Source organism: Rutilus rutilus (genome assembly GCF_951802725.1).
Source record: "Rutilus rutilus genome assembly, chromosome: 14".
NCBI lineage: Eukaryota > Metazoa > Chordata > Actinopteri > Cypriniformes > Leuciscidae > Rutilus > Rutilus rutilus.
In genome coordinates, this window is record NC_140219.1 from 4,101,712 (window position 1) to 4,126,711 (window position 25,000).

Genomic DNA, 25,000 nt, shown 5'->3' on the forward strand with positions numbered 1-25,000 from the left:
AAATGTAATCATGTATCCACAAGCACACTGATCAATTCTGCACCAGTTTACATCTATAATATCAAGACAAATGCACATGATGGCTTGCTGAAAGAAATAGAATAGAATAGAATAGAATAGAATAGAATAGAATAGAATAGAATAGAACAGAACAGAACAGAATAGAATAGAATAGAAAAGAACAGAACAGAACAGAACAGAACAGAACAGAAAAGAACAGAACAGAACAGAAAAGAACAGAAAAGAATAGAAAAGAACAGAACAGAACAGAACAGAACAGAACAGAACAGAACAGAAAAGAACAGAACAGAACAGAACAGAAAAGAACAGAACAGAACAGAACAGAACAGAAAAGAACAGAACAGAACAGAACAGAAAAGAATAGAACAGAACAGAACAGAACAGAAAAGAACAGAACAGAACAGAACAGAACAGAACAGAAAAGAACAGAACAGAACAGAAAAGAACAGAACAGAACAGAACAGAACAGAAAAGAACAGAACAGAACAGAAAAGAACAGAACAGAACAGAACAGAAAAGAAAAGAACAGAACAGAACAGAACAGAAAAGAATAGAAAAGAACAGAACAGAACAGAACAGAACAGAAAAGAAAAGAACAGAACAGAACAGAAAAGAATAGAAAAGAACAGAACAGAACAGAACAGAACAGAACAGAATAGAATAGAATAGAATAGAATAGAATAGAATAGAACAGAACAGAACAGAATAGAATAGAATAGGATATGCATAATTACATTAGTATATGTAATGTACAGTACAATATAATATACACTATTCAGTACAGTACAATATCAATACAACTCAATATAAGAATTGCTTATTACAATTATTGCATTTTGTAAACATGAATCTGAATTTAATATTAGGTTATTTTATCATATTGCTCTTGGAATACATTTTTGAAGCCGTACTTTACTGTGATTTTACCACACTTCAGGGTGTTGAGGCTCTCTGCTTCATGTAACACCCATTAGCCTCAAGAGCCTTATGACTTTATGCAATACTGCCTCTGTGTGGTGAAAATGGAAACTTAGAGTACAATATAGGAATGGAATGGATATTATAATATCATATAATATAACTAAAATATATATTGTATGATATTATATTATATTATTGGAATGGAATGGATATTATAATATCAAATAATATATATTTTAGTTATTTAAATATCATTTATATTACTGTGTGTGTGTTTCTATATATATATACATAAAATGAATATAAAAATAGTTTAAATTAATTATACACACTTATAATATTATATTTATATAAAAAAAATGATATATTTTAGTTATTTATATAGTTTATATGAATTAATTTTAAATGTGTTTCCAAGGTATCTGTACAAATTACGGGATCTTCATTTGGATGGAGAAAACTACACCGAGGCGGCGTACACACTCCTGCTGCACTCCAAACTGCTGAAGGTCAACAAACACACTTCACACACACACTTGTGTTGTTTTTTATACTGAGCTAATGATATTTGTTCATCCCTTAAACTGAACCCTCTGAAACATGTTTGCAGTTTCACATGTTCAGTAAGACATTATCTTGGTGTGTTTATTAATCATTTTTCCTTGTGGAGATCATTGGCTGGTAGCTGATTTCAAGTTTTGCCATCTTTGTGGGGACGTTTGAACACACAGACACACACAAACACACACACACACACACACAAGACACATCTTCCCTGGTTGATTTACAGTCGTCCCTGACGCTCTGTGTGCAGATCAAGCCTCCAGGTCAAATTTATGACATCAGTTCCTGCGAGCCGGGCGGCAGATTTATACTCTCTTTATACTCTCTCTCTCTCTCTCTCTCTCTCTCTCTCTCTCTCTCTCTCTCTCTCTCTCTCTCTCTCTCTCTCTCTCTCTCTCTCTCTCTCTCTCTCTCTCTCTCTCTCTCTCTCTCTCTCTCTCTCTCTCTCTCTAGCAAGAACACTGCACAGTCCATACATTTAGGCTATATGATGTTTAATGTTCTTTTATTACACACGGTCTGTCCTCCCGTTAGAAACCGCTTCAATTCGACCTCTCGCTTTATTCCCTGTCACACAAACCTCAAATCAAACTAAAGATGAAAGGGTTCTACATATATCCCCAGCGTTCTCGGCTCAATATTAAACAACGCTAAAAAGGTTAGAAATGTATTTATTTACTGTCATGTTTAACGGGTTATTTACATTTTTTCTAGTGATAAAGTATGTTTACGAGCTGCTTAATTCATAAAATTTAATTAAATTTAAAACTAAATTAATAAATGAAAACTAAATCCAAAGAATGATCTCATGATCTGAACCCCTAAAAGGTTCTAAACACGAAGCGTGTGACGGAATCCTTTAAAGTTCTATTTAGAACCTTTTCTCCTGGGAGTGAGATCGGCACCGGCAGTTAATAAACGACATGCACATTTTGAACATCGACACTGTTATTATATTAACATTATAAGAATAAGGAATGAGGTTTGCATTTAGTTTTTATAGATTTTTTCACTTTATATTATTATATTATATGATATATATATATATATATATATATATATATATATATATATATATATATATATATATATATATATATATATATATATATATATATATATATATATATATATATGCAGTACAGGCCAAAAGTTAGGAAACATTACTGTTTTTAATGTTTTTGAAAGAAGTTTCTTCTGCTCATCAAGCCAGCATTTATTTGATCAAAAATACAGAATTTTTTTTAATATTGTGATATATTATTACAATTTAAAATAATTGGTTTTCAATTTATTATACTTTAAATTATTATTTATTTCTGTGATGCAAAGCTGAATTTTCAGCATCATTACTCCAGTCTATCACATGATCCTTTAGAAATCAGTCTAATATGATGATTCATTATCAAAGTTGGAAACAGTTCTGCTGCTTAATATTTTTTCATAACCTGTGATACTTTTTTAGGATACTTCGATGAAAAAATAAAAATAAAAATAACAATAATAAAAAAGAAGCAAATGTTTTATAATGTGTTATCTTCTGTAACAACAATATACTCTACTGGTCAGTGATTTGGGGTCAGTAATTTTTTTTCTTTCTTTTTTTGAAATAAATCAATACTTTTATTCAGCAAGGATGTGTTAAATTGATAAAAAGTGATAGTAAAGAAGATTTATATTATTAGAAAATATTTTTTTATTTTGAATAAATGCAGTTCTTTTTAACCTTTTATTCATCAAATATATTAGGCAGCAGAACTGTTTCCAACACTCATAATAAATCAGAATATTAGACTGATTTCTAAAGGATCATGTGATAGACTGGAGTAATGATCCTGAAAATTCAGCTTTGCATCACAGAAATAAATGATAATTTAAAGTATAATAAATTGAAAACCAATTATTTTAAATTGTAATAATATATCACAATATTACTTTTTTTCTGTATTTTTGATCAAATAAATGCAGGCTTGATGAGCAGAAGAAACTTCTTTCAAAAACATTAAAAATAGTAATGTTTCCTAACTTTTGGCCTGTACTGTATATGTATAGCACTTTTATATTGCTTAATATAAGACTTCAGCTCTTATATCTTAACTCTTTTTTTCATTATCATTAACTTTTTTATTTTGTTTAGTTTTAGATTTTTTGTACTTTATATGATATTATATGATATTATATTATATTATTATACTACTTTTATATTACATTTTGAACATCGACACTGTTATTGAACTGAATTGAATCAATATTGATCTGACTTGAGCTGAATAATGACACTGTTGTCTTTTTGGAGTGAATGTGAATTAGTCTCAGATTTGATGAAGTTTGCATCATTGATTCTGTTATATCTCTCTGTATTGAACAACTGTGAGTTGACTTGATGTTGTGGTGTATCCGCAGTGGTCAGAGGAACAGTGCGCTCTACAACTGGACTATCAGACGCCTCAGTCTCAGCGCCAGCTCAAAGAAACACTCTACGACACCATCATCAGCTACTTCGATAAGGGCAAGGTCAGCAGACACACACACTTTACTGTATAATACTGAAGAAATGTGACTTTTCAGAACTGGATGTTGAAGTCTGACATTATGAAGGTTGACATGCGTGCATGTATGTGTGTAAATCACTTTATATTATTATATTATAATATATATATATTTTTTAATCGCTTTTATATTACTTAAATTAGTATAAGACTTCAGCCCTCTTTTTTCATTATCATTAACTTTTTTATTATATCTTTTGTTGTATCTTTTGTCTATTAAATTATATTACATTATAGTATCGATTTTATATTGTATTATTTTTTGGCTTTCCTGTAGCTCAAACAGTAGAGCGTTGGCGCTTGCGACGCCAAGGTCATGGGTTCGATTCCCAGGGAAAGCAAGAACTGATAAATGTGTAAATGAGAAAAGAATGTAAATGTGTACCTTGGATAAAAGCGTCTGCCAAATGCATAAATGTAAATGTGATTTGTGCGTGTCAGATGTGGGAGGAGGCCATCATGCTGTGTAAGGAGTTGGCGGATCAGTTTGAGATGGAGGTCTTCGATTACGAGCTTCTCGGACAGAAACTGGTAACACACACTAAACTTTCCGTGTTTGAGTCGTCAGGCTTACTTGGTGTTTTAGCATTTTCTCTCTTTATTTCATTAATGAATTCCTTTCGCAGAATCAACAAGCCAAGTTTTACGAGAACATCATGAAGATCCTGCGGCCCAAGCCGGACTACTTCGCTGTGGGATATTACGGATGCGGATTCCCTCAGTTCCTCAGGGTCAGTGTGTGTTTGTTATAACTGTCCTGACAGATATGTAATGTAGTCTAGATTCTGATTGTATTTCATCTGATCAGAATAAGGTTTTCATTCACCGTGGGAAGGAGTACGAGCGCAGGGAAGATTTCCAGAGTCATCTGATGAGTCAGTTTCCCAGCGCCGTGAGACTCAACATCACCACCATGCCTGGAGACGACATTAAAAACTCAAACATGCAGTGTATCCTTTACAGATACTCTACTGTGGGCATATGTATATATGGTTTTTATATATGTAGAAGTTTTTATTGATTTTTTTTTTGCATTTATTATAGTATATTATATTATATGATCACTTTTATATTATTTATCAGCCCTTATATCTTTACTCTTTTTTTCATTATCATTAACTTTTTTTAGTTAAAAAATGTCAACGTTTTTATTGAAATTTTGCACTTATTATATATATATATATATATATATATATATATATATATATATATATATATATATATATATATATATATATATATATATAACGCTTTTATGTTACTTATATTAATATATATGACTTCAGCCCTTATATCTTAACCCTTTTTTTCATTATTAACTTTTTTTTTTATCTTTAGTTTTTATTGAAATTTTGCACTTAATATTATATTAATTATATTATATTACTTACATTAATATATATGACTTCAGCCCTTATATCTTAACTCTTTTTTCATTATCATTAATTTTTTTATTTTATATTTAGTTTTTATAGATTTTTTTGCACTTTATATTATTATATTTTTTTTTTTTTTTATCGCTTTTAATGTTACTTATATTAATATAAGACTTCAGACCTTATATCTTAACTCGTTTTTCATTATCATTAACTTTTTTTATTATAAATTTAGTTTTATTAGTTTTTATTGTTTGCACTTTATATTAAATTATATTACATTATATTATCGATTTTATATTATATTATTTTTCAGCCCTTCAAAATCTTTACTCTTTTTTTCATTATCATAATTTTTTTATCTTTAGTTTTTATTGAAATTTTGCACTTAATATTATATTAATTATATTATATTACTTATATATGACTTCAGCCCTTATTTCTTTACTCTTTTTTTCATTATCATTAACTTTTTTATTATAAATCTTTAATTTTATTAGATTGTTTGCTCTATATTAAATTATATTACATTATATTATCGATTTTTATATTATATAATTTTTTATCGCTTTTATGTTACTTCAGCCCTAACTTTTTTATTTTGTTGATTTTTTGTACTTTATATTAAATTATATTATATTATATTATATTATATTATTATACCACTTTTATATTACTTATATTAATATAAAACTTTAACCCTTATTAGACAAGTAAAGACATGCTTTCATATGTTTAAATATAAATGGTCAGTGTGTTGTTCTTATCCGGTCTGGATCAGACATCCAGTGTTTTACTGTCCAGCCGGTTCTGGAGATCCCGCCACGTCTGAAGAACAAACCCGTCCCGGATCAGATCATCAAGTCAGTCTCCGCTCACCGAACAATCACGACGATTAAAACACCAAACACACTGATCTCTCCTCATGACCTCTGTCTCTCTCTGCTGATTCTGTAGTTTCTACAAGTCAAACTACGTTCAGAGGTTCCAGTATTCCAGACCCGTGAGGAAAGGGAAAGTGGATCCGGATAATGAGTTTGTTGTGAGTCCTAACGTATTCAAACAAATGTGCACATGAGGATCTCTCATAGATCTCTATTCGTGAAGCTAATTGTAATTATTACAGATGCCTTTTCACTGTCTGCCACTTTCAGATGCACAGAAAACACATTTACACACTTCATTTCAAAAGCCGTTTGTGATACATTTTCAACATAATGATCATTTCTGACTCTTTTTACTTTCAAATAGAGCAAGCATTTAGATGTAAGTCATATTAATAATTCTCAGTTTTAATCGGAGGCTAAAGTGTAAATGCCTCAACACATTCAAAGCTCAATCATTGTTCCCAGATCTCTCTAGAAAGACGAGCAATGTGGTCTGATAAAATAAGACCCCATTTTTAAATGATTTATTTCAGCATAAACTTGAATAAAACACATGAAACGAGGCTAAATTGCACCTGGCAAAGAAAATCTGATTTCACTTATTAATAACAATATTTCACATATACAAATGGCTAAAATCATTGAATAAATCTCTCCAGTGTTATTTTAGTATTATTATAAACTAGTATAGAATTTATCAAACTATCTTTTATTTTTATATTTTCAGTTTTCATATTAATTTTAGTTTTTGTAATTTTTTGTGCTTGTCGTTTTTACGAGTTATTTTTTTATATATTTCTATTTCTATTTAGCTTTAATGTATTATTTTCAGTTTTAGTTTGTCATTTTAATACTTAAACTTTATTTTTTCAGTTTGTTGCCAAAACAACATTTCTGATGTTTTTCATCTGTTTTATATCACATTTTATTTCGGCTTTATTTAAATGATGTGTGAAAGGAAAACAGCACAGCTTGTATGCATCATTGAGGTGGTGAATGAGCTGAAAGACACAATCTGTGGTGATTTAATGATGTCAGTGTGCAGTTTGAACAGCAGATGGAGAGATTTGACCACTTCTGTTAGTGATCACTCACACTAAAGCCAAACACCAGCCAGGAATAAACCCCAAAAACAAGCACACTGAACTCAAGTCTGCACTGGAAAGTCTTTTGTCCCTCACACACACACACACACACACACACACACACACACACTAACTGGCTGATTTACTCTGTTCTCTGTCTTCTGTCTCTTGTCTTCAGTCGATGTGGATCGAACGCACCACATTCATAACCGCGTATAAACTCCCAGGAATCCTGCGCTGGTTTGAGGCCATCAGCATGACCCACGTGAGTGTCCGTCCCTGTCAATCAAACTCTGGCTGATACACCAGTGTACTGCATACTTCACAAGTGTACACTGCCTGCTTTATAATAGTATGCACAACAGCAGTGTTGGGAAAGTCACTCTAAAAATGTAATTAATTACATCTTCAACTGTACTAATTACTCTCTCTAAAAAGCATTGCATTACTTATTACTGATTACTTTCTAAATCCCATATCAACCTCGAGCAGTTTAACAATATACTAAAAACTGAAAATTCTCTTTTAATACTTTAAAATATATAATATAAAATTGCATACATTATTCTTGAACTGACCAAAGTATTTAAAGGGAGTATTAAAAAGTATATATATATATATATATATAAAAAAAAGATGTTAAATCCACTATTGTTTTATATAGAATTGTTCTATATTTTATACAGTATTAAATTCAATTACATCAAAAGTAACTGTAATTAAATACAGAAAAATGAGGAGTTATCCCCGGCTTTACTTTTTTCAAGGGGAAAGTAATTAAATACAGTAATTAATTACATAGTAACGCTTTACACCAGAACAGAAAATGTGAATAACGTGCACAGATTTACATTATGCACATTAAAAAATCAAGTCAAGTCAAATGTATGTGTACACTTACACTATATATTTTTTCAAAGCAGCTTTACAGAAAATCTTGATGTTAATGTTTATAGTATCTTAATATCTTCATGCTTTATAGTTACATTTAGCAGATTAGAACTGGACAATAAGAGCTGGGCGATTAATATAGTTGCATTTTGCAAATAAAAAAATTAGTATGCAAGGTCAAACATATCCAAAGACTTCCTGTATAATAACAAAAGTGGAGATGCATCATTATATTATATTATATTATATTATATTATATTATATTATATTATATTATATTATATTATATTATATTATATTATATTATATTATATTATATTATATTATTATTATATTATATTATATTATTTGATTGATTGATTTGCATCCAGTTGTTCAACATTGATGAGCGGATATGTTTATATATTATATATTTTCTGTAAAGCTGCTTTAAAACAATATTTATTGTGTATGTATATAATTTATGTATATAATCGCTCTATACAAATAAACTTGAATCAGTGCTATAACAATCTGTCTGTGTTTCTCTGTCAGACGACGGTGAGTCCACTGGAGAACGCCCTCGAGACGATGGGACAAACCAATGAGAAAATCCTCACCATGATCAACCAGTACCAGTGTGACGACACATTACCCATAAACCCCCTCTCCATGCTGCTCAACGGCATCGTGGATCCCGCCGTCATGGGCGGCTTCGCCAAATACGAGAAGGTCAGAGAGAGTCGTAGTGTGTGTGTGTGTGTGTGAGATGGCAGAGAGAATCTGTGAGAACGGTTCTTGATCTGTGTGTGTGTGTGTGTGTTTGTCCAGGCGTTCTTCACGGAGGAATACACACAGGAACATCCCGATGACAGAGACAAACTCATGAGACTCAAAGACCTCATCGCATGGCAGGTCAAAAACATTGTGTTTCTCTTTCGCTTTGCAATTTTGTGTTGTGTTGTTGTGTTGTGTGTTGTTTTGTGTTGTGTTGTGTTGTGTTGTGTTGTGTTGTGTTGTGTTGTGATGTGTTGTGATGTGATGTGTTGTGTTGTTGTGTTGTTGTGTATTGTGATGTGATGTGATGTGATGTGCTGTGTTGTTGTGTTGTGTTGTGTTGTTTTGTGTTGTGTTGTTGTGTTGTGTGTTGTGATGTGCTGTGCTGTGTTGTGTTGTGTTGTTTTGTTGTGTTCTGTTGTTTTGTGTTGTGTTGTGTTGTTTTGTTGTGTTCTGTTGTTTTGTGTTGTGATGTGTTGTTGTGTGTTGTGATGTGATGTGCTGTGTTGTGTTATTTTGTTGTGTTCTGTTGTTTTGTGTTGTGATGTGTTGTGTTGTTGTGTTCTGTTTTGTTGTGTTGTGTTGTGATGTGATGTGATGTGTTGTGTTGTGTTGTGTTGTGTTGTTTTGTTGTGTTCTGTTGTTTTGTGTTGTGATGTGTTGTGTTGTTGTGTGTTGTGATGTGATGTGCTGTGTTGTGTTATTTTGTTGTGTTCTGTTGTTTTGTGTTGTGATGTGTTGTGTTGTTGTGTTCTGTTTTGTTGTGTTGTGTTGTGTTGTGATGTGATGTGTTGTGTTGTGTTGTTTTGTTGTGTTCTGTTGTTTTGTGTTGTGATGTGTTGTGTTGTGTTGTTGTGTTGTTGTATGTTGTGATGTGCTGTGTTGTGTTGTGTTGTGTTGTGTTCTGTTGTGATGTGTTGTGTTGTTTTGTTTTGTTATGTTGTGTTGTTGTGTTGTGTTTTGTTATGTTGTGTTGTTGTGTTGTGTTGTGTTGTGTTGTGATGTGTTGTGTTGTGACGGTGTAAACTCATGCTGGGTTAGGACAGACGTTGTCCCGTTTAAACTCCCGCTTGACTCGTGTAGATCCCGCTGTTGGGCAGAGGAATCAGTCTGCACGGAAAAAGAGTGACCGATGACCTTCGACCTTTCCACGAGCGCATGGAGGAGTGCTTCAAACAGCTGAAGAAGAAGGTGGAGAAGGAGTACGGAGTGAGAGAGCTGGTAAGAACGAGACCCAGAGAGAGATGTTGTGAGATGATAAGAGATCAGCTCTGATTGTTCCTCTTCTCCAGCCGGATATGGACGAGAGGAGGTCCACGCGCCCGCGCTCCATGCTCCGCTCCGTCCGACAGTCCATCTGCTCACTGGCTGGATCTGAGTGTGGAACGCCCACTAAGACACACCCAGAGAGGTGATCACACACACACACACACACACACACACACACACACACACGTCACTCTATCGCAGAGTACAGAATAACTTACTCTAAACATTAAACCAGTGTATCTGTTAATATGGGTACTGTGCTTTGAATGCAGATTTTCTGTATTTTTATAGAATTTCTGTACATTTTATATCTATATATATATATTAGAATTGAGAAATGTATAAATCCGACACACTACTCGAACTTTTTTGTTTATATGATTTATAATGGACTTTTATCAGACTTTTATCCAGTGTGCAAGGCACTATATTTCATATTTTTTATAGAAAAAAAATATTTGTTTTAATATTTATATTTAAAGAATTTCTATTAATATTTGATATTTATATATTGTTTTATTATTATTCATTTAAATGTTAGATTTTAAATTGCATTACATTTTATAGAAAATATTACTTTTATTTCAAATTATTTTTATATTAGCAAAATATTTTTATATTTTCTATATATTAGAATTAGAAAATATATATATTTCATTGTATTAATGTTTGTTTTAGTATGTATATTTTAATAATTTTATGAATACAGTCTTTTATTTGTTTTATTTCTGAGATTATGCTAAATTAAACGTGAGGTAATTTTTAAAATTATTATTTCAGTAGTTTATACATTAATATGGGTACAGTGCACAAAATGCAGACTTTCTGTCTGTGAAAGTGTCAAATTATTAAAATATTTGTTTTATATTTTTTATAGAATATATGTATAGTATGTATATAAATATATATGTATATATATTTAATATTTATATTTAAAAAACAATTGTAATCATATTTGTTATTAATATATTGTTTTAGTTGTATTAATATTTGTATTATTTCTGAGATGATGCTGAATTAAAGAAGCCATGTGAGGAGGTTATGTGACAACAGTGTAACATGATACTGAATTAAATTGTTGAATTAAACTGAATTTAAAGTGTTTGTCATTGCATAATATTTTCTGACCGACATAATATTTTTAGAAAGTAGTATTCTATTTTAAACATAACCTCTCTCTCTCACTCCTCTCTCTCTCTCTCTCTCTCTCTCTCTGTCTGTCTGTCTCTCTCTCTCTGTCTCTCTCTCTCTCTCTCTCTCTGTAGTTTGTCTTTTGACAGTGGCGTTCCTCCGTCTCCTTCGTCCATCATCCCTCGCTCCAGTGGAAGTGTCAGTGTGATGGATGAGAGTGGTGTTGAGGTGGAGGTGAGGATGATGAAGATGAAGATAATCACAAAAACAGAATAAAAAACCAGGAGCAATGATTGCAGCTCTCCGGAATGACATCATCATGCTCATTCTTCCTGTTCCTCCAGGTGAAACTGAGGAAATCCAAGAAGAAGAAGAAGCCCGGCCGTGGCAGCATGATCTTCATCAGCGAGGAGAAGGAGCGGAGCAGCACGCTCGACAAACGGGTGAGAGAGAGACACATACAGTGCGCATACATCGAAGAAGACATTCAAAAGTAAATGTAAAAATTTATAATAAAATAAATTCAATTATTGTAGAAGTGAACTGTTTCGGTTAAATAGCATTTTACTATTACTTTTAACACCACATGGGATATTTGTACTTTAAAGATGAACTTATCACACCACAGGACCAATTATGATGAAGTATTAAAGGCAAAATTGTGAAACCTGAAATAAATGACGATCAGTTACAGCACCTAAAATACACACATTTTAACCTTATATCTTCATGCTGGAATAAAGATTTATACTGGACACAATACTGGAACATTAAAACACCTTTATTTCTTTGGCTAATTGATGAATTTATTGAATGTTTTTGCATGTTTGGTCCTTCATTAACCTGTGTTTGTGTTTCACAGTGATTGTGATGATATTATTATGGTAATTATTATCTTCTCTCCATCTCTCTAGCTTTCCAAGAAGCAGGAATTCCGCAGCGACACGAACCTGTCGGAGCCGAGTCTGAGTGGCAGCGGCCTCGTCAACTCCAAATCTCTGCCCACGATCACAGGTACAGCACACACACACACACACACACACACACACACACACACACACACACACACACACACACACACACACACACACACACACACACACACACACACACACACACACACACACACACACACAGACACACACACACAGACACACACACACTTCTGCTGTTCTTATCTGAAATGTTGTTTTTTGTATTGTTATGGAGACATTTTCCCACACTTCTCATTGCACTCGTCCTGTCCTCAGGTCTGTCTCTGTCAGTAGCCAATGGGAGTGAGGAGGTGGAGTCAGCGCGGTCCAAGCGTGACAGTAAGAGTGTGTCTGTGTGTCTGCCGTCTGACCGCACAAGTGACCGTCGCTCCAAAGGAGTCATAAACCTGCTCTTCAAGACCAAGGTAACACACACAACAGTGCTTTGACAAGCCATAAAGAATTCTGGGATATTTATTATGGACACAGTTACTTCATTATACTGCCTGTTCTTACATATGTTGGCTTTTCTGGCTTTGTATTCGTTGATTCACCATTGTGTGTGTTTGTGTGTGTGTTTTTCAGCATAGCTCCAAAGCTGAAGAAGCCAAACCCTCTTCTGAGGCGTCTCATGATGCGTCCGCTCATCGTTTTTGAGTCATTCGTCTCCCAATGTTCTTTACATTTTTGCTTCTGTTTCTGCTGGTTTAACTATGAAGACAGACGCTTCATTAAGCTAATAAAGTCACTGAGGGTTTCCTCCGGTTTCATCTTAAACTGTAATAAAAATCAGCTCTGATTTCATTGAATGTGTTTGAAACAAACTTTAATGAAATGAAGTCATGATTTATGCCTTATATTGAACTTATAAATGTGCCTTAAAAGTTCTGCTGTGCTGTCAGCAATAAACTTATTTTGGAATCATATCCTGAATATATTTCGTTATTAATATTATGGGCAATATCGGTCACATGTTTTAATTTAAGAACGGTAATATTCGACGTTTAATAAAAGGTAAAGCAGAAAGCTTCTATTTTTTAATATTTCTTCAAAATAGAAACTTTTCATTTGTTCTTCCATTCCTGAAGCCAAAATCATATTTTGATTTTAAAAGAATCAACAGCATCACTGGTTTTGTAAACCAAATGATGAGGTAGATATGAATAATGTGGGAGATTTTAAAGGAATGCAGGTTACAGTACACTCATATATTTACTTTGAACATTTATAAGCGGGAAATGCAAAAGATAAAACCTGTTCTTGCTTTGCTGATTAGTAAAAAAGGAATACATGCATTCATTTATTCTTCTCTTGATTACTGCAATGCTTTGAATATGAATGTTAGTCAGAACTCTTAATCTCATCTACAGCTCGTTCAAAACATTGCAATTGGTTTCATGTTCATTAGAAGCGAGTATAAAGTGCTGATGGATGTTTTTAAAGCTTTGCATGGACAAGCTCCTGGTTATGTTTCTGATCTTATTAGTTTCCATCGTGCAAATGAACTTACAGTTGAATGCGTATTGATGATGACAATGCAGAATTTAAATGCGCACCTCGACTCTTCTGTTTCCACTGAAACTGTTCATCAGGAGCTCAACAATATTCAATAGTAGATATTGATGTCTGGGCTGCAATAGCCAAACCTCGTGCCAATGCCAAACGTCCATTTCAGTGGTACCAACAGTGCAAATCTTGGGCAGCGGTCAATGTGAAACAGGTATAGTTCTCTGATGAGTCCACCTTCACTGTCTTTCTCACATCTGTGAGAGTTACGGTGTGGAGAAGAACCAAAGTGGCTCAACACTCAACTGTGTCCGTCCAGAGTGAAGCACAGCAGTGGATCAGGGACGGTTTGGGCAGAATATCAGGGCATCACTGTGGTTGATGGACACGTCTCTGCCAAGAACTACTGAACCGTAATGGAGGATCATGAGCACCTGATGCCTCAAACGTACCCTGAAGATGTGGCCGAGAATCCACATGATAACACACCAGTACACACAGCAAGACTGAGAGGTTTGATAAACATGTAAGTAAAGTTGAACATCAAGATCTGAATATTATTGAGCCTCTTTGGAGTCTTTCTGGAGAAGCGAGGCAGAAAATGTTTCCTCCACCAGCATCATATAGTGACCCTACCTTAACCCTAACCCTAACCCTAACCCTAACGCTGTGTTCTGGAAGAGGAATGGATTAAAATCCCTCTGGCCGCTGTGAAGGACTTTTATCTGTCACTCCCAAGATGAATTAATGCTGTATTGGCAGCAAAAGGAGGCCCTACAACATACTAATAAATGTTTGTGATCTAAAACCAGGGGTTTCACTCGCTCTCTCACATGTTGGGTCTCTCCTCGTTTCTTAATGTGTTGCATTAAATAAAGTAACGAGTGGTACATTACATTAGAAATGATTTGAGTAAAAGTAGCCACCTTTAAATATGCACTTAAATGTACATATTTTCCAAAAAAAGTGACTTAAGTTACTGTAACGAAGGTTCTGGATCATCATTCCTGGTCCTGATCCTGAGCATCAATGAAGATGAATGATGAGAATGTTGTTGAAGCCTGAGACGTTTCCCTGTTTCTACAATCCTGAGGATGATGATGATGATGATGAAGATGATCAGGAACGTTCCTACTCCACTAAATCACACTCAGCTGCTCAGACGAGAGATCGGGATATCTGGAGAAAATTCTTCATTCTTCAGTCTTGTGTTTCAGCTTTTTCAAGCCTCATATATTTAAACACTATTAATAAACTGAAGCTGCTTCTGTTTTCACAGTTTTATTTACTCATTTCAACTACTTTTTTCTGTGACAGTGCTTCACATACAAGACATTCCAGTAAGTATTAATCATTATGGTTTTATTCGTTTTGTTCACCGTTAAAACAATGTGAAAATGTAAAATATGGCAGCATGGTACAAACTATAGTTCTCTTGTACCACAAATATTCAGCCAGCGTCACACTTTGTGAGCAACACACTTGTCATTATTTATCATTATAATGCAGTTGTCCTGTAAAGGAGCGGACATTTATCAGCATGAGTTGTTTTGATAGGACACACAGCACCAGTTTGAGTCAGACAACATCTGGGAATCATGGTGTTGTGAGCCGCAACTAACACTGAGCGAGATGGACTTAAAGCAAACTCCCAGAACTTACTGCCAGATTCTGTAAGATAATGTGAATGATTCTTCAAACAGTGGTACTGAAGTGGTGCTGAGTCACTCTCAACCTATCGCTATCACTCTATAAAACCTTTAGAAAGTCAGTCTTCATGTACTTCACGACACTTCAGCTTGTGATTCTTATTAAGTGGGGTCATGTTTCAGGATTCTTGAAGTCTCTGAGAACCTTAAACCTGACACCTTGTATTTCTGGAGCACAGGTGTCCAAAGTCCGGCCCGCAGCTCGTCTATTAAAGGTGCTCTAAGCCAGTGGTTCCCAATTCTGGTCCTGGGGACCCACAGCTCTGCACAGTTTGTGTGTCTCCCTCATTTAACACACCTGATTCAGATCATCAGCTCGTTAGGAAAGAGCTCTAATGAACTGAACTGGGTGTGTCTGATAAAGGAGACATATAAAATGTGCAGAGCTGTGGGTCCCCAGGACCAGGATTGGGAACCACTGCTCTAAGCGATGTCATGCGTTTTTTAGGCCAAAACATTTTTTGTCACATCCAGCAAACATCTCCTCACTATCCACTAGCTTCCTTTCCCCTGAACACACTGTAAAAAAACGCGGTCTCTGTAGACAGCCCAGGCTCCACAAACGGCAACAAAAACAAACTGGCCCAGCCTGGACCACGAAACATAACAAACAGTGTTCCAGCCAATAACTGACAAGAATGATTTGGGGGTGGGGGGTTAGTGCGCGTGCACATGAAGGGGTGTGTGTGGGGAGTGGAGGAGAGAGAAGCATGAAGAGGGAAGTTAGCTAGAGGAGAGATGTCCTAGACAATGACAACGACTAACGTTAGAATTATATTCTCTTGAATTTTGATACGGCCGACACACGACCAAAGAGACGACGTTCCGATGAACAAATAACAAAGAACAGGGCAAAAGGAGAAGGAACGCGAAGTCCCGAATTTCCATCGGAAAAGCGTTCAAAGGAGGGTAAATCCAGTTTGTTTTTTCTAAACGGTTCATGACTGTTTCAGGAAGCACGGGAGGGGACGGGATGAGGAGGAGGGAGGGTCGAGCTAGCCTCCATTTTGTTTGACAATAATTTGAACGTCAACAAGAAGTGACTTCACCCAACATCGCTTAGAGCAGCTTTAAAATGCATTACATGTGGCCCGCCACGTAAGGCAAGTTTATTTATATAGCGCATTTCATACACTATGGTAATTCAAAGTGCTTTACACAGAAAGGAATTCAAATAATCACAAAATAAAAGCAAGGAAAATTGATATATGATACATAGTATCATTTAGAAATCATGCAGTTTCACAATGTCAACTCAAGGAGACAGTGCTAGATTTGTTGGCTAATGTCAACTCAAGCAAGACGAAACATGAAGGCTAATATTATTGATATTGAACTATTTCTAGAAGTATCCAGCCTGGAGACTGACAGGTTCCTGATGGTTTCACACATTTTCTTAAAGTCTTTTGCAGTTAATATCTTTTCTTTTCGCCCCAATGAGCATTTCTTGTCCACTGGTCACGCCTTAATTGTGCCTTTTTTTATCTAGTATTGCATCCTTCTCATGGGCGTTCAATCATTTTTGACTTTTCTGTGCGAGTTAGTAGTCCATTTGACCTGTAAAAGAAAACCTGCTTAATAATTATGCACATTTGAATATAAGGTCTTTTTCAGGTCCAGCCCTCATTAACAATTATGTCACTTTTATATAATAGTAGTTATTAGGATTAATGTAGTTTGGGGAAAAAAAAACTAAGAAAAAAAGGATTAGCCTACCTGCAGGGATGACAGTGGTCAGAATATCATCCATATTGATCGGGATTATTTCTTCATAACGAAAGTTATATGGCAAGTCAACTGATTGTCTATAGAGAAATAAAGAAATAATCTGAAGACATAAGCATCTTTGTGCATAAACACTTTAATTTAAAACTGACATTTTTACTTTAAAACAATCAAGGTGATCTGGACAATCAATTCATGTTAAATGTGTGATTTAAAAAAAGGTAGGGTAAAATTAAATGTAACGATTTTAAAATCTTACGTAGTCTTTCTCTCGTCAGGGGTGCATGAACATCGCTTTCTTTTAGATGCTTTACCTGGAGGATTCTGAGGATCATGAAGATAATGTTACCTTATATCCAGATTAATCAGAATAAGGTATAAAGATAATTTGTCATTTCCATCCTCACAAATAAAAGATCAACAGCTCCTTATCTTACTTAAGACCTAGTGTATAACATGTACATTGCAATCTCTAGGATTCAGATGTTATCTTACCAAATAACAGAACATCTGAAAAAAAAATGAAAGGGTTTCAACATTTTCAAAATCAATGATTTCACAACTACTGTTTCTGTAAGTGCTTCAATCAACTGATCGTACAGTAAGAAGCATCATCTCACCCTGCTGATTCGCGGAACACACGACTTCATTGCTTTAGGAAGAAAAGAAAACCTGTGAGAACGAAAGCTGGCCAAGCATGAGACAGGCTGAACCTGAGTGACCAAAGTCTAACCTTGCACGGCGGGGCATGTTGTCACATTCACAGTGGAAATGAATGGCTGTTTAACTCAATTTTAACAGCTGAATTATTATAAAACAAAATGTCAAATGTCACACGCAAACAAATTGGAATGAATAGGCTAAATTGTATAAAATTAAAACATATAAAAGCATGTGACATCTTGACCCAGTTTAACATTTATACTGAGAACAACTTTTTATTATCCAGAACATGATTGTGGAATTTTACATTGTATTCACAAAAGCTATCCTTATTAGGAAAGTTTTCAAACTATTGGAAAAGCAAGCATTTGCTTATTTGGACTTGACCGTTTCTAAAGTATAGACCCTGATGACAATGACTCTCGCTCTCGCCAAGTGAGAATATTGCTTTTCATGAACTGCCAGATTTGACCAGTGGAAAATAAAAAATACACTGGTAACACTACAATAAGGTCTCATTTGTTATCATTAGTTCATGCATTATAACTAACATAAAGTAGCAATGAGCAATATAGCATTTATCAACTGTTCATTGTAGTTCACAAGTTAATTAACTAATGTTAACAGATACTGTTACTTTTGATGATGAGATTAACATTGAGATGAATAAATGTTGTATTCTTCATTCTTAGTTCATGTTAACTGATGTAAACTAATGAAACCTTATTGTAAACAGTTACAAACTACATGAAAGAATGACATACCTGACTAGACTTGTGATCGCAGAATCAAACATGCAGCAAATGAAGGATGCACATTCCCAATAACGTTGGTGTCTAAAAACCACTTCCTCAAAACATTTACAGAAAGTGTTCAGCATGTGCTAACTTGACACTTTCCTCCTGCATGACAGGACAAAAAAACAAAAACACTAAGATTATTTTTATCTGAAAAACTGAACAATGTTAAATATAAGATTTATTTATTTACTTGCTTCACTACATTTTTAAGTACAATCAACTTGTTGAAGGATGTATAAGTCATTTCAACCTAAATGACATTAAACTGGCTTAAATCAATGAGTTGAATCTTGTATAGCTTATACAAAAGTTGAAAATCGCTTAACTAGTTTTGATGAGTTAAAGCAATGTAAAAACATATGTTGTCATAACGTATTGATCATTTATTTTTTTACAGTGTTAAATGAATGTGGATTAAATAGTGCAGTTCTCACCATTATTTTTAGTGAATCAAATGATTTCATATTCATCAAAGAATTGTTGTTGAACTGGTTTGTGACCGTATAAAAAGTAGGCCGTTGTTCTTTAGTTATTGAATAATTATTGGATGGTCTGTTTAGTTTAAATGTTTAAAGGGTAAATTACTACAGATTTGTTCGATAGATACACGATCAAGTCATATGATAATACCAGATCATTTTATTTATTTATTTAAATTGTGAGTCATTGTTTGCATATCTGAGCATCTGTTCACTGACCTGTAAAAGATAAGATCTCACATTTATTGACCAATAATTATTAAGAAACTCTTGGAGAGCTGATCTGGTTTCAGTTCCATTACCATTACCAGAACGTTTTTTTGTGGAGTAAAGAGGAACATGGTTTGTGTTTCCAGCCACAAGACTTGTGAAAGCATCAGGGTTGTCTGTGGTTCACGACTGTTCCTCTTGAAGACAGACAGAGACAACATTAGATGAGACAGTAATTCAGTTCAGTGACAATAACACTTAATATCCTGAAGAGGGCAGTGATGATCTATTTCAGATCAACACACGATATTACCCAACTTTATTTTCTTCAAGTAACCGGCTGTGTTTCAATATCTGTGTGTAGTTTTTTCTTCTTCATGAAGTTTATTTTCTTTAAGAATATTGGCAGTCCTCATTGACACTGACATTTCCATTCATGTCATAATCATTTAGATGTTTTGAAAGCAGTCAAGCTCTACTTAATAAAACTAACCATATTTCTGTCAGGGCACTATCGTCCAATTTACGATTGACAATTAGCATACAGTTAGGATAGACGGTATGGTTCTGTTCTGGGGTGCGTTTCGCAAAAGCATCGTTAGCCAAATATGGTCACAAGTTCCGTCGTTAGGGTAATTCACTCCTGAGGAACGCGATAGCTGTTCAATAATGCTGAAGGAGCTTATGCATATGTATACGGTGATAGGCGTCCTATTCCTATAGGTAGACGTGGATCAGCTGAGAGTCAGCTGATGTGAGCTTGACTAATTTGACCTGCCAAAACTGACCCTATGCTTAATTTTCAAGCACATAGAGACTTATGTTTATTAGTGATGTTGGCTACAATCAAAAAAGTGTCTGCTAGATGATAAAATATCATTGACTGTTTAGTTTACAGTATGTCCTCATTTAAATTAGATATGTATAATTAAAATGTATAAACATTCTTGTGTAAAACCATCCATGTTTCAGAATTGTAATAGCTCTGAAACCTTTTCTCATGTGTCTGCTAATACACCAGATGTGGTTGTGGTTAATGAGGAGATCAGCGAGGTGTTCATTGTGGAGGTTGCATGTACCTTTGACTATAGTATGGAAGAAGCATTTATGACTAAGATTATTAAATATCAACCACTCCTAAACATAATTTCAGAGTTAGGTTATCAGAGCCGACTACTTGTGTTCATATTTGGCAGCTTAGGACACACACACAGGCTGGTTGTAAGAGGGCTTCAACAATTAGGGATGCCCAAAAAGAGGGCTAAACGGCTAGCAAAGTATTGTGCCCTGTCTGCTATTATAGGTAGCCGTCATATCTGGCGGAGACGGTGTTACTTGTATCCATAACAACTGAGTGATATGCTTAATATTGTGAAGATCTGCTGTATGCCACTGGTCCATGATTATGTGCATGCATCTGACTGCATCTATAGTATTTATGTCCCTGTAAATCATGTCTTTTAAGTGGACTTAAATAAATATTTAAAATGTGTGTGTGTGTGTGTGTGTGTGTGTGTGTGTGTCTCTGTTTGTGTATGTGTGTGTGTGTGTGTGTGTGTGTGTGTGTGTGTGTGTGTGTGTGTGTGTGTGTGTCCTGTTCTGTTCAGTGTGGTCTAGTAATCTAATGAGCACTAATCAGTATTATCTTACTGGCTCTAATTAGACACACACCTTTTTTACATCAATGCGTTTGCAAATGGATGCATTTACTTTCAGATGCATATATATATATATTTTTTCTGCTTTTGTTTTATATTTGAGATAATATTTCTAAAACCCTTTAACCCTGAACCTGCTTTTTTCATTATTTTATTTTATTTTATTTTATTTTATTTTATTTTATTTTATTTTATTTTATTTTATTTTATATAATGCATTATATGAAATAAAAATATATGTATTTTTCTGTCATTCTGGGTTCATTTGTTTCTCACAGTTTTGTCAAACCCTGAATCACACACACAGATGTTTGTCTCAGTCTGTCAGATCTCTGTTTGTCAATCATTGTTTGCTAATGTTGGACTGTCTGGTGTTTCTCTGCAATTATTCTGTACACACACACACACACACACACACACACACACACACACACACACACACACACACACACACACACACACACAGTGTGTTTATGAGGAGCAGCCTGACAGAGACCCACACTAATCTCAGCCGGCTGTGTGTTCGTCCACAGTTTAACTTTAGTTTCTTTTAGTCAGAATCTTTACTAACATGTTCATGTTCAGTTCCTGCTTGACCAAACTCTTTAAAGTTGACTTGAGCAGGGAACATCCATGTGTCCTTCTCTCTAATCCTGTTCCTGCCTCCTGATTGGACGACAGCGGCCGGCTCGGTCTCCCATGGCAACAGTGCCACTGCTGTGGAGGACAGGGTCTCTGGGGGCGGGATCAGAGATCAGTGATGTCATAATGACCCGGCGAGTCATTTAGTGTCCTAATGCTTTCGCACTGGGCAAAGGGGCTTTCTATGTAGCCTATGATGGAGAGTAGGCTAGACCTTAAATGTCTTCATTCTGTGTGTGTTTGTCTGGTTATTTTATTCTGAGTGTGTTTGTCTGGTTATGCTCACAATTGCATACTCTGCATAAATGTTTATGTATGTATACAGTGCACAGTATGCAGGTTTTCTAATTTGCCCAAATGTGAAGTATACAACCAGAGCAAAAAAATAATTACATTTCAAACATTTGTATATTCTATACTGTAAGTAGGGATTGTCTGCATGTTTTAGTTCTCTGGCCTAGGCTGTGTTTGAAATCGCCCCCTATACCCTCATTCACTATCCCCTACATTACTCCACTAATATAGTGCACTTGAAGGAGTGAATGAAAACGAGTGAGTGAGTGAGTTCGGACACTGAGTGCAACGTTAAATAATCATTTGAAACTTAGCAAACTGGCAGCTTCAGTAGTGATGAAAAGATTTATCTTGAACCCTGTCATGGAAACTATGTATAAACCTTAATTAAACAATTTAATAATAAATTAAAAAGGAATTTAAACCTGTATGATATTACGCTGTAGCCACAGAAAAATGGAAAATGGATGGATGGATGATTCAGCTGCATCTTCTGGTCAGACACGGGAATTGATTCAGTGTGCGACTCTCACAGTGCATTATGGGTATTCTCTAGTGCCTATACGTAAATGTATATACAGTATATATGGTTGAGTGTATCGGTTGTGCACTTATTGTGGTGCATTATGGGATTGAATGAGTACACTCGATAATGTCCACTATGGTTTCAGACACCAAATGGCTCTTCTCAAAATAGTGCCCTATTTAAGGGTATAGGCATAGGGGATGATTTTGGACACATGCAGATGTAACCCCTCTCACCGGGTCCTTCACACCCCGCTCCGTGCAGGTCTCGAACCCAGGTCTCCGGCATGAGAGTCAGGCGCTCTAGCAAGGAGGCTAAAGGCTGCAGCCTCTAGCATCTGTCGCTAGAGTGCCTTTTGAGATCAGAGGAGTGAGGTTTTACACATACAGCGACTACTAGCTGGCCTACGTTACACAGACATAGTTTTTAGTCCGTTGCTATGGTTTCTCATTGATTTGGTAATGTGTTACACCTGTTGTTAATTTAGTTTCATTCACCTGTGTATTTAAGCCCTGTGTTTCTTTCAGTTGATTTTTCAGTTCTCGTTGCGTTTGCACTGGTCGTTCTGTTTCCTAGTGTTCTGAGTTTTTGTTTAATAAACTTTGATCCTGCTGTAAATAGATCCTCATTGTTGCTGCAACTGTATTGCGACATCTTACATTGTCGTCTCATGTCACATCCCGTTACATTCAACACACTGGAAATCCAAGGTCAAGTGCATTGCATTGTGGGATACAGTATTGTCCATGCAGTCTAATGAACATTTAATGTAGAGTTAGCAAAATATAGCAATATTTTGCTATAATATAGGGTTAAAATATAGCAATAACCCAAGTATTTTATGCATACAGAAAAGATGCACCATAATGCTCTCTCTCTCTCTCTCTCTCTCTCTCTCTCTCTCTCTCTCTCTCTCTCTCACAGGAATTCCCTCAGCTAAATATATCATATTAGAAGAGGTAAACCGTTTAATTGGTTTCCTTGGCAACTGTCTGTCAGACTCTTCAAGACCCGCCCCTTCCAAACACTCGTCACGCGCGAACAGGACAAACATAGTAGTAAAGAATAATCCAGTGTAATCGGCTCTACAGCTACAGACTGTGTCTCCACAAAAGTATTGGGATTATTTTCTTCTTCTTCTATATTTATAAGTGGATTTGGCGTTTGTGCTTTGGAACTGAATAGTAGCGTGCTCTCGCGCGCCAGCTCCGATAATGTCGTCACGTCCGCATGTGGTTCCGTCATTTCTCTGTGTTAATGCGTGTACAGGTGAAGATTCATTCATTCATTTCACACTCCCGCGCTTCTTCTGTTGAGGTCCGTCCCACTGGAAGACAGCAGATAGCTGAGATAATAATTACACTCACGCTCTAGGCCTACTCTACATATTTTTCTCTAGCCATTTCTCATTCTTGTAAAACTTAATTAGAACTTCACACGACTTTAATCTGATTCTTTCCAGAAACACACTGTATTAGCCTACCTAGAAACTGCATACCAACAGGCTTAAACACCCAGAACACCTGATAATCGCATAATTTACCAAGAACATTCTAACAACAGAATAGAAACACCCTAGCAACCACCTGTAACTCCTTAGCAACTCCCCGGCAACCGGCTACAACATACTACAACTAGCAGTGTGGTGGTGAGTGAGTTTTCTGAGAATGTAAAAATATAGGCTTAGTTGATTTTATAATCTGATGCTGCTGATTTGACGAGAGAGGGTTTGTCTAAATTAGAGATCATCGCTTCTCAAGGAATCTTGTTTTTTAATGGCATCGTCATGTACCTAGAATCAAACCATTAGCAGGAACAATAACCACGAGATGCAGAGAGAAAGAGAATGATGAAGAAACAAAGAAGACAAAGAGAAAATGAGACATGCAGCGTTATTACAGTCAAAATATGAAATATACAAGACCAATTTAACACAGTCACCAGGGACAAAGAGGATGGGAGCAGAATGACAGGAGCTTTTGTGTGTGTGTGTGTGAAGGGCTGTAGGGTAATAGAAAGCGAGGAGGAGAATAGAAGATGAGTGTCAAAGGTGTTCAAGAATGTAATTATTTTCTGGACAGACATTTCTCCATCCACACTGCGATTTCTGACATGCCCAAAATATGCCAGAACTGAGGAGTATGAGACCTTCACCTTTTCTTCTTTTCAAAATGGAGCTCAGATTTGGAGTTCAAAATAATAGTGAAAGTCAAATGTCACAACCATTAGCATACCGCCATTAAAAGTGTGCTTGTGGCTGCATCCCAATTCACAGCAAAATAGAGGATACGTCATACTTTCGAGTAAATATGTAAGTAAATCAGTCACTTTTCAAATTGACAATATTTAAAGTGATTTAATTTA

General features: G+C 35.2%; 1 protein-coding gene and 1 long non-coding RNA gene across 3 annotated transcripts in view; one reads left to right on the forward strand and one right to left on the reverse strand.

Annotated features, from left to right (window-relative positions):
• The window catches only part of dock2 (dedicator of cytokinesis 2), a 118,918-nt gene extending 105,568 nt beyond the window's left edge, over positions 1–13,350 (forward strand). For both annotated transcript variants that reach the window (XM_084430589.1, XM_084430590.1), the window contains exons 36-52: positions 1,361–1,451; positions 3,910–4,020; positions 4,497–4,586; positions 4,682–4,786; positions 4,864–5,005; positions 6,213–6,294; positions 6,389–6,473; positions 7,582–7,668; positions 8,829–9,005; positions 9,105–9,188; positions 10,134–10,271; positions 10,343–10,461; positions 11,585–11,684; positions 11,795–11,893; positions 12,365–12,464; positions 12,701–12,849; positions 13,010–13,350. In XM_084430589.1, coding sequence (XP_084286715.1) covers positions 1,361–1,451; positions 3,910–4,020; positions 4,497–4,586; positions 4,682–4,786; positions 4,864–5,005; positions 6,213–6,294; positions 6,389–6,473; positions 7,582–7,668; positions 8,829–9,005; positions 9,105–9,188; positions 10,134–10,271; positions 10,343–10,461; positions 11,585–11,684; positions 11,795–11,893; positions 12,365–12,464; positions 12,701–12,849; positions 13,010–13,081 — 1,831 coding nt within the window. In that variant the 3' untranslated portion in view covers positions 13,082–13,350. The remainder of the gene's footprint in view (positions 1–1,360; positions 1,452–3,909; positions 4,021–4,496; positions 4,587–4,681; positions 4,787–4,863; positions 5,006–6,212; positions 6,295–6,388; positions 6,474–7,581; positions 7,669–8,828; positions 9,006–9,104; positions 9,189–10,133; positions 10,272–10,342; positions 10,462–11,584; positions 11,685–11,794; positions 11,894–12,364; positions 12,465–12,700; positions 12,850–13,009) is intronic.
• A 1,854-nt stretch (positions 13,351–15,204) lies between these two features.
• LOC311303094 lies at positions 15,205–18,835 on the reverse strand. The gene is made up of 3 exons (XR_014629709.1): positions 17,624–18,835; positions 17,356–17,444; positions 15,205–17,196 (listed from the first exon to the last, which is right to left on the reverse strand). It is a non-coding gene; the product is annotated as an uncharacterized lncRNA (long non-coding RNA).
• Positions 18,836–25,000: the final 6,165 nt, after the last annotated feature.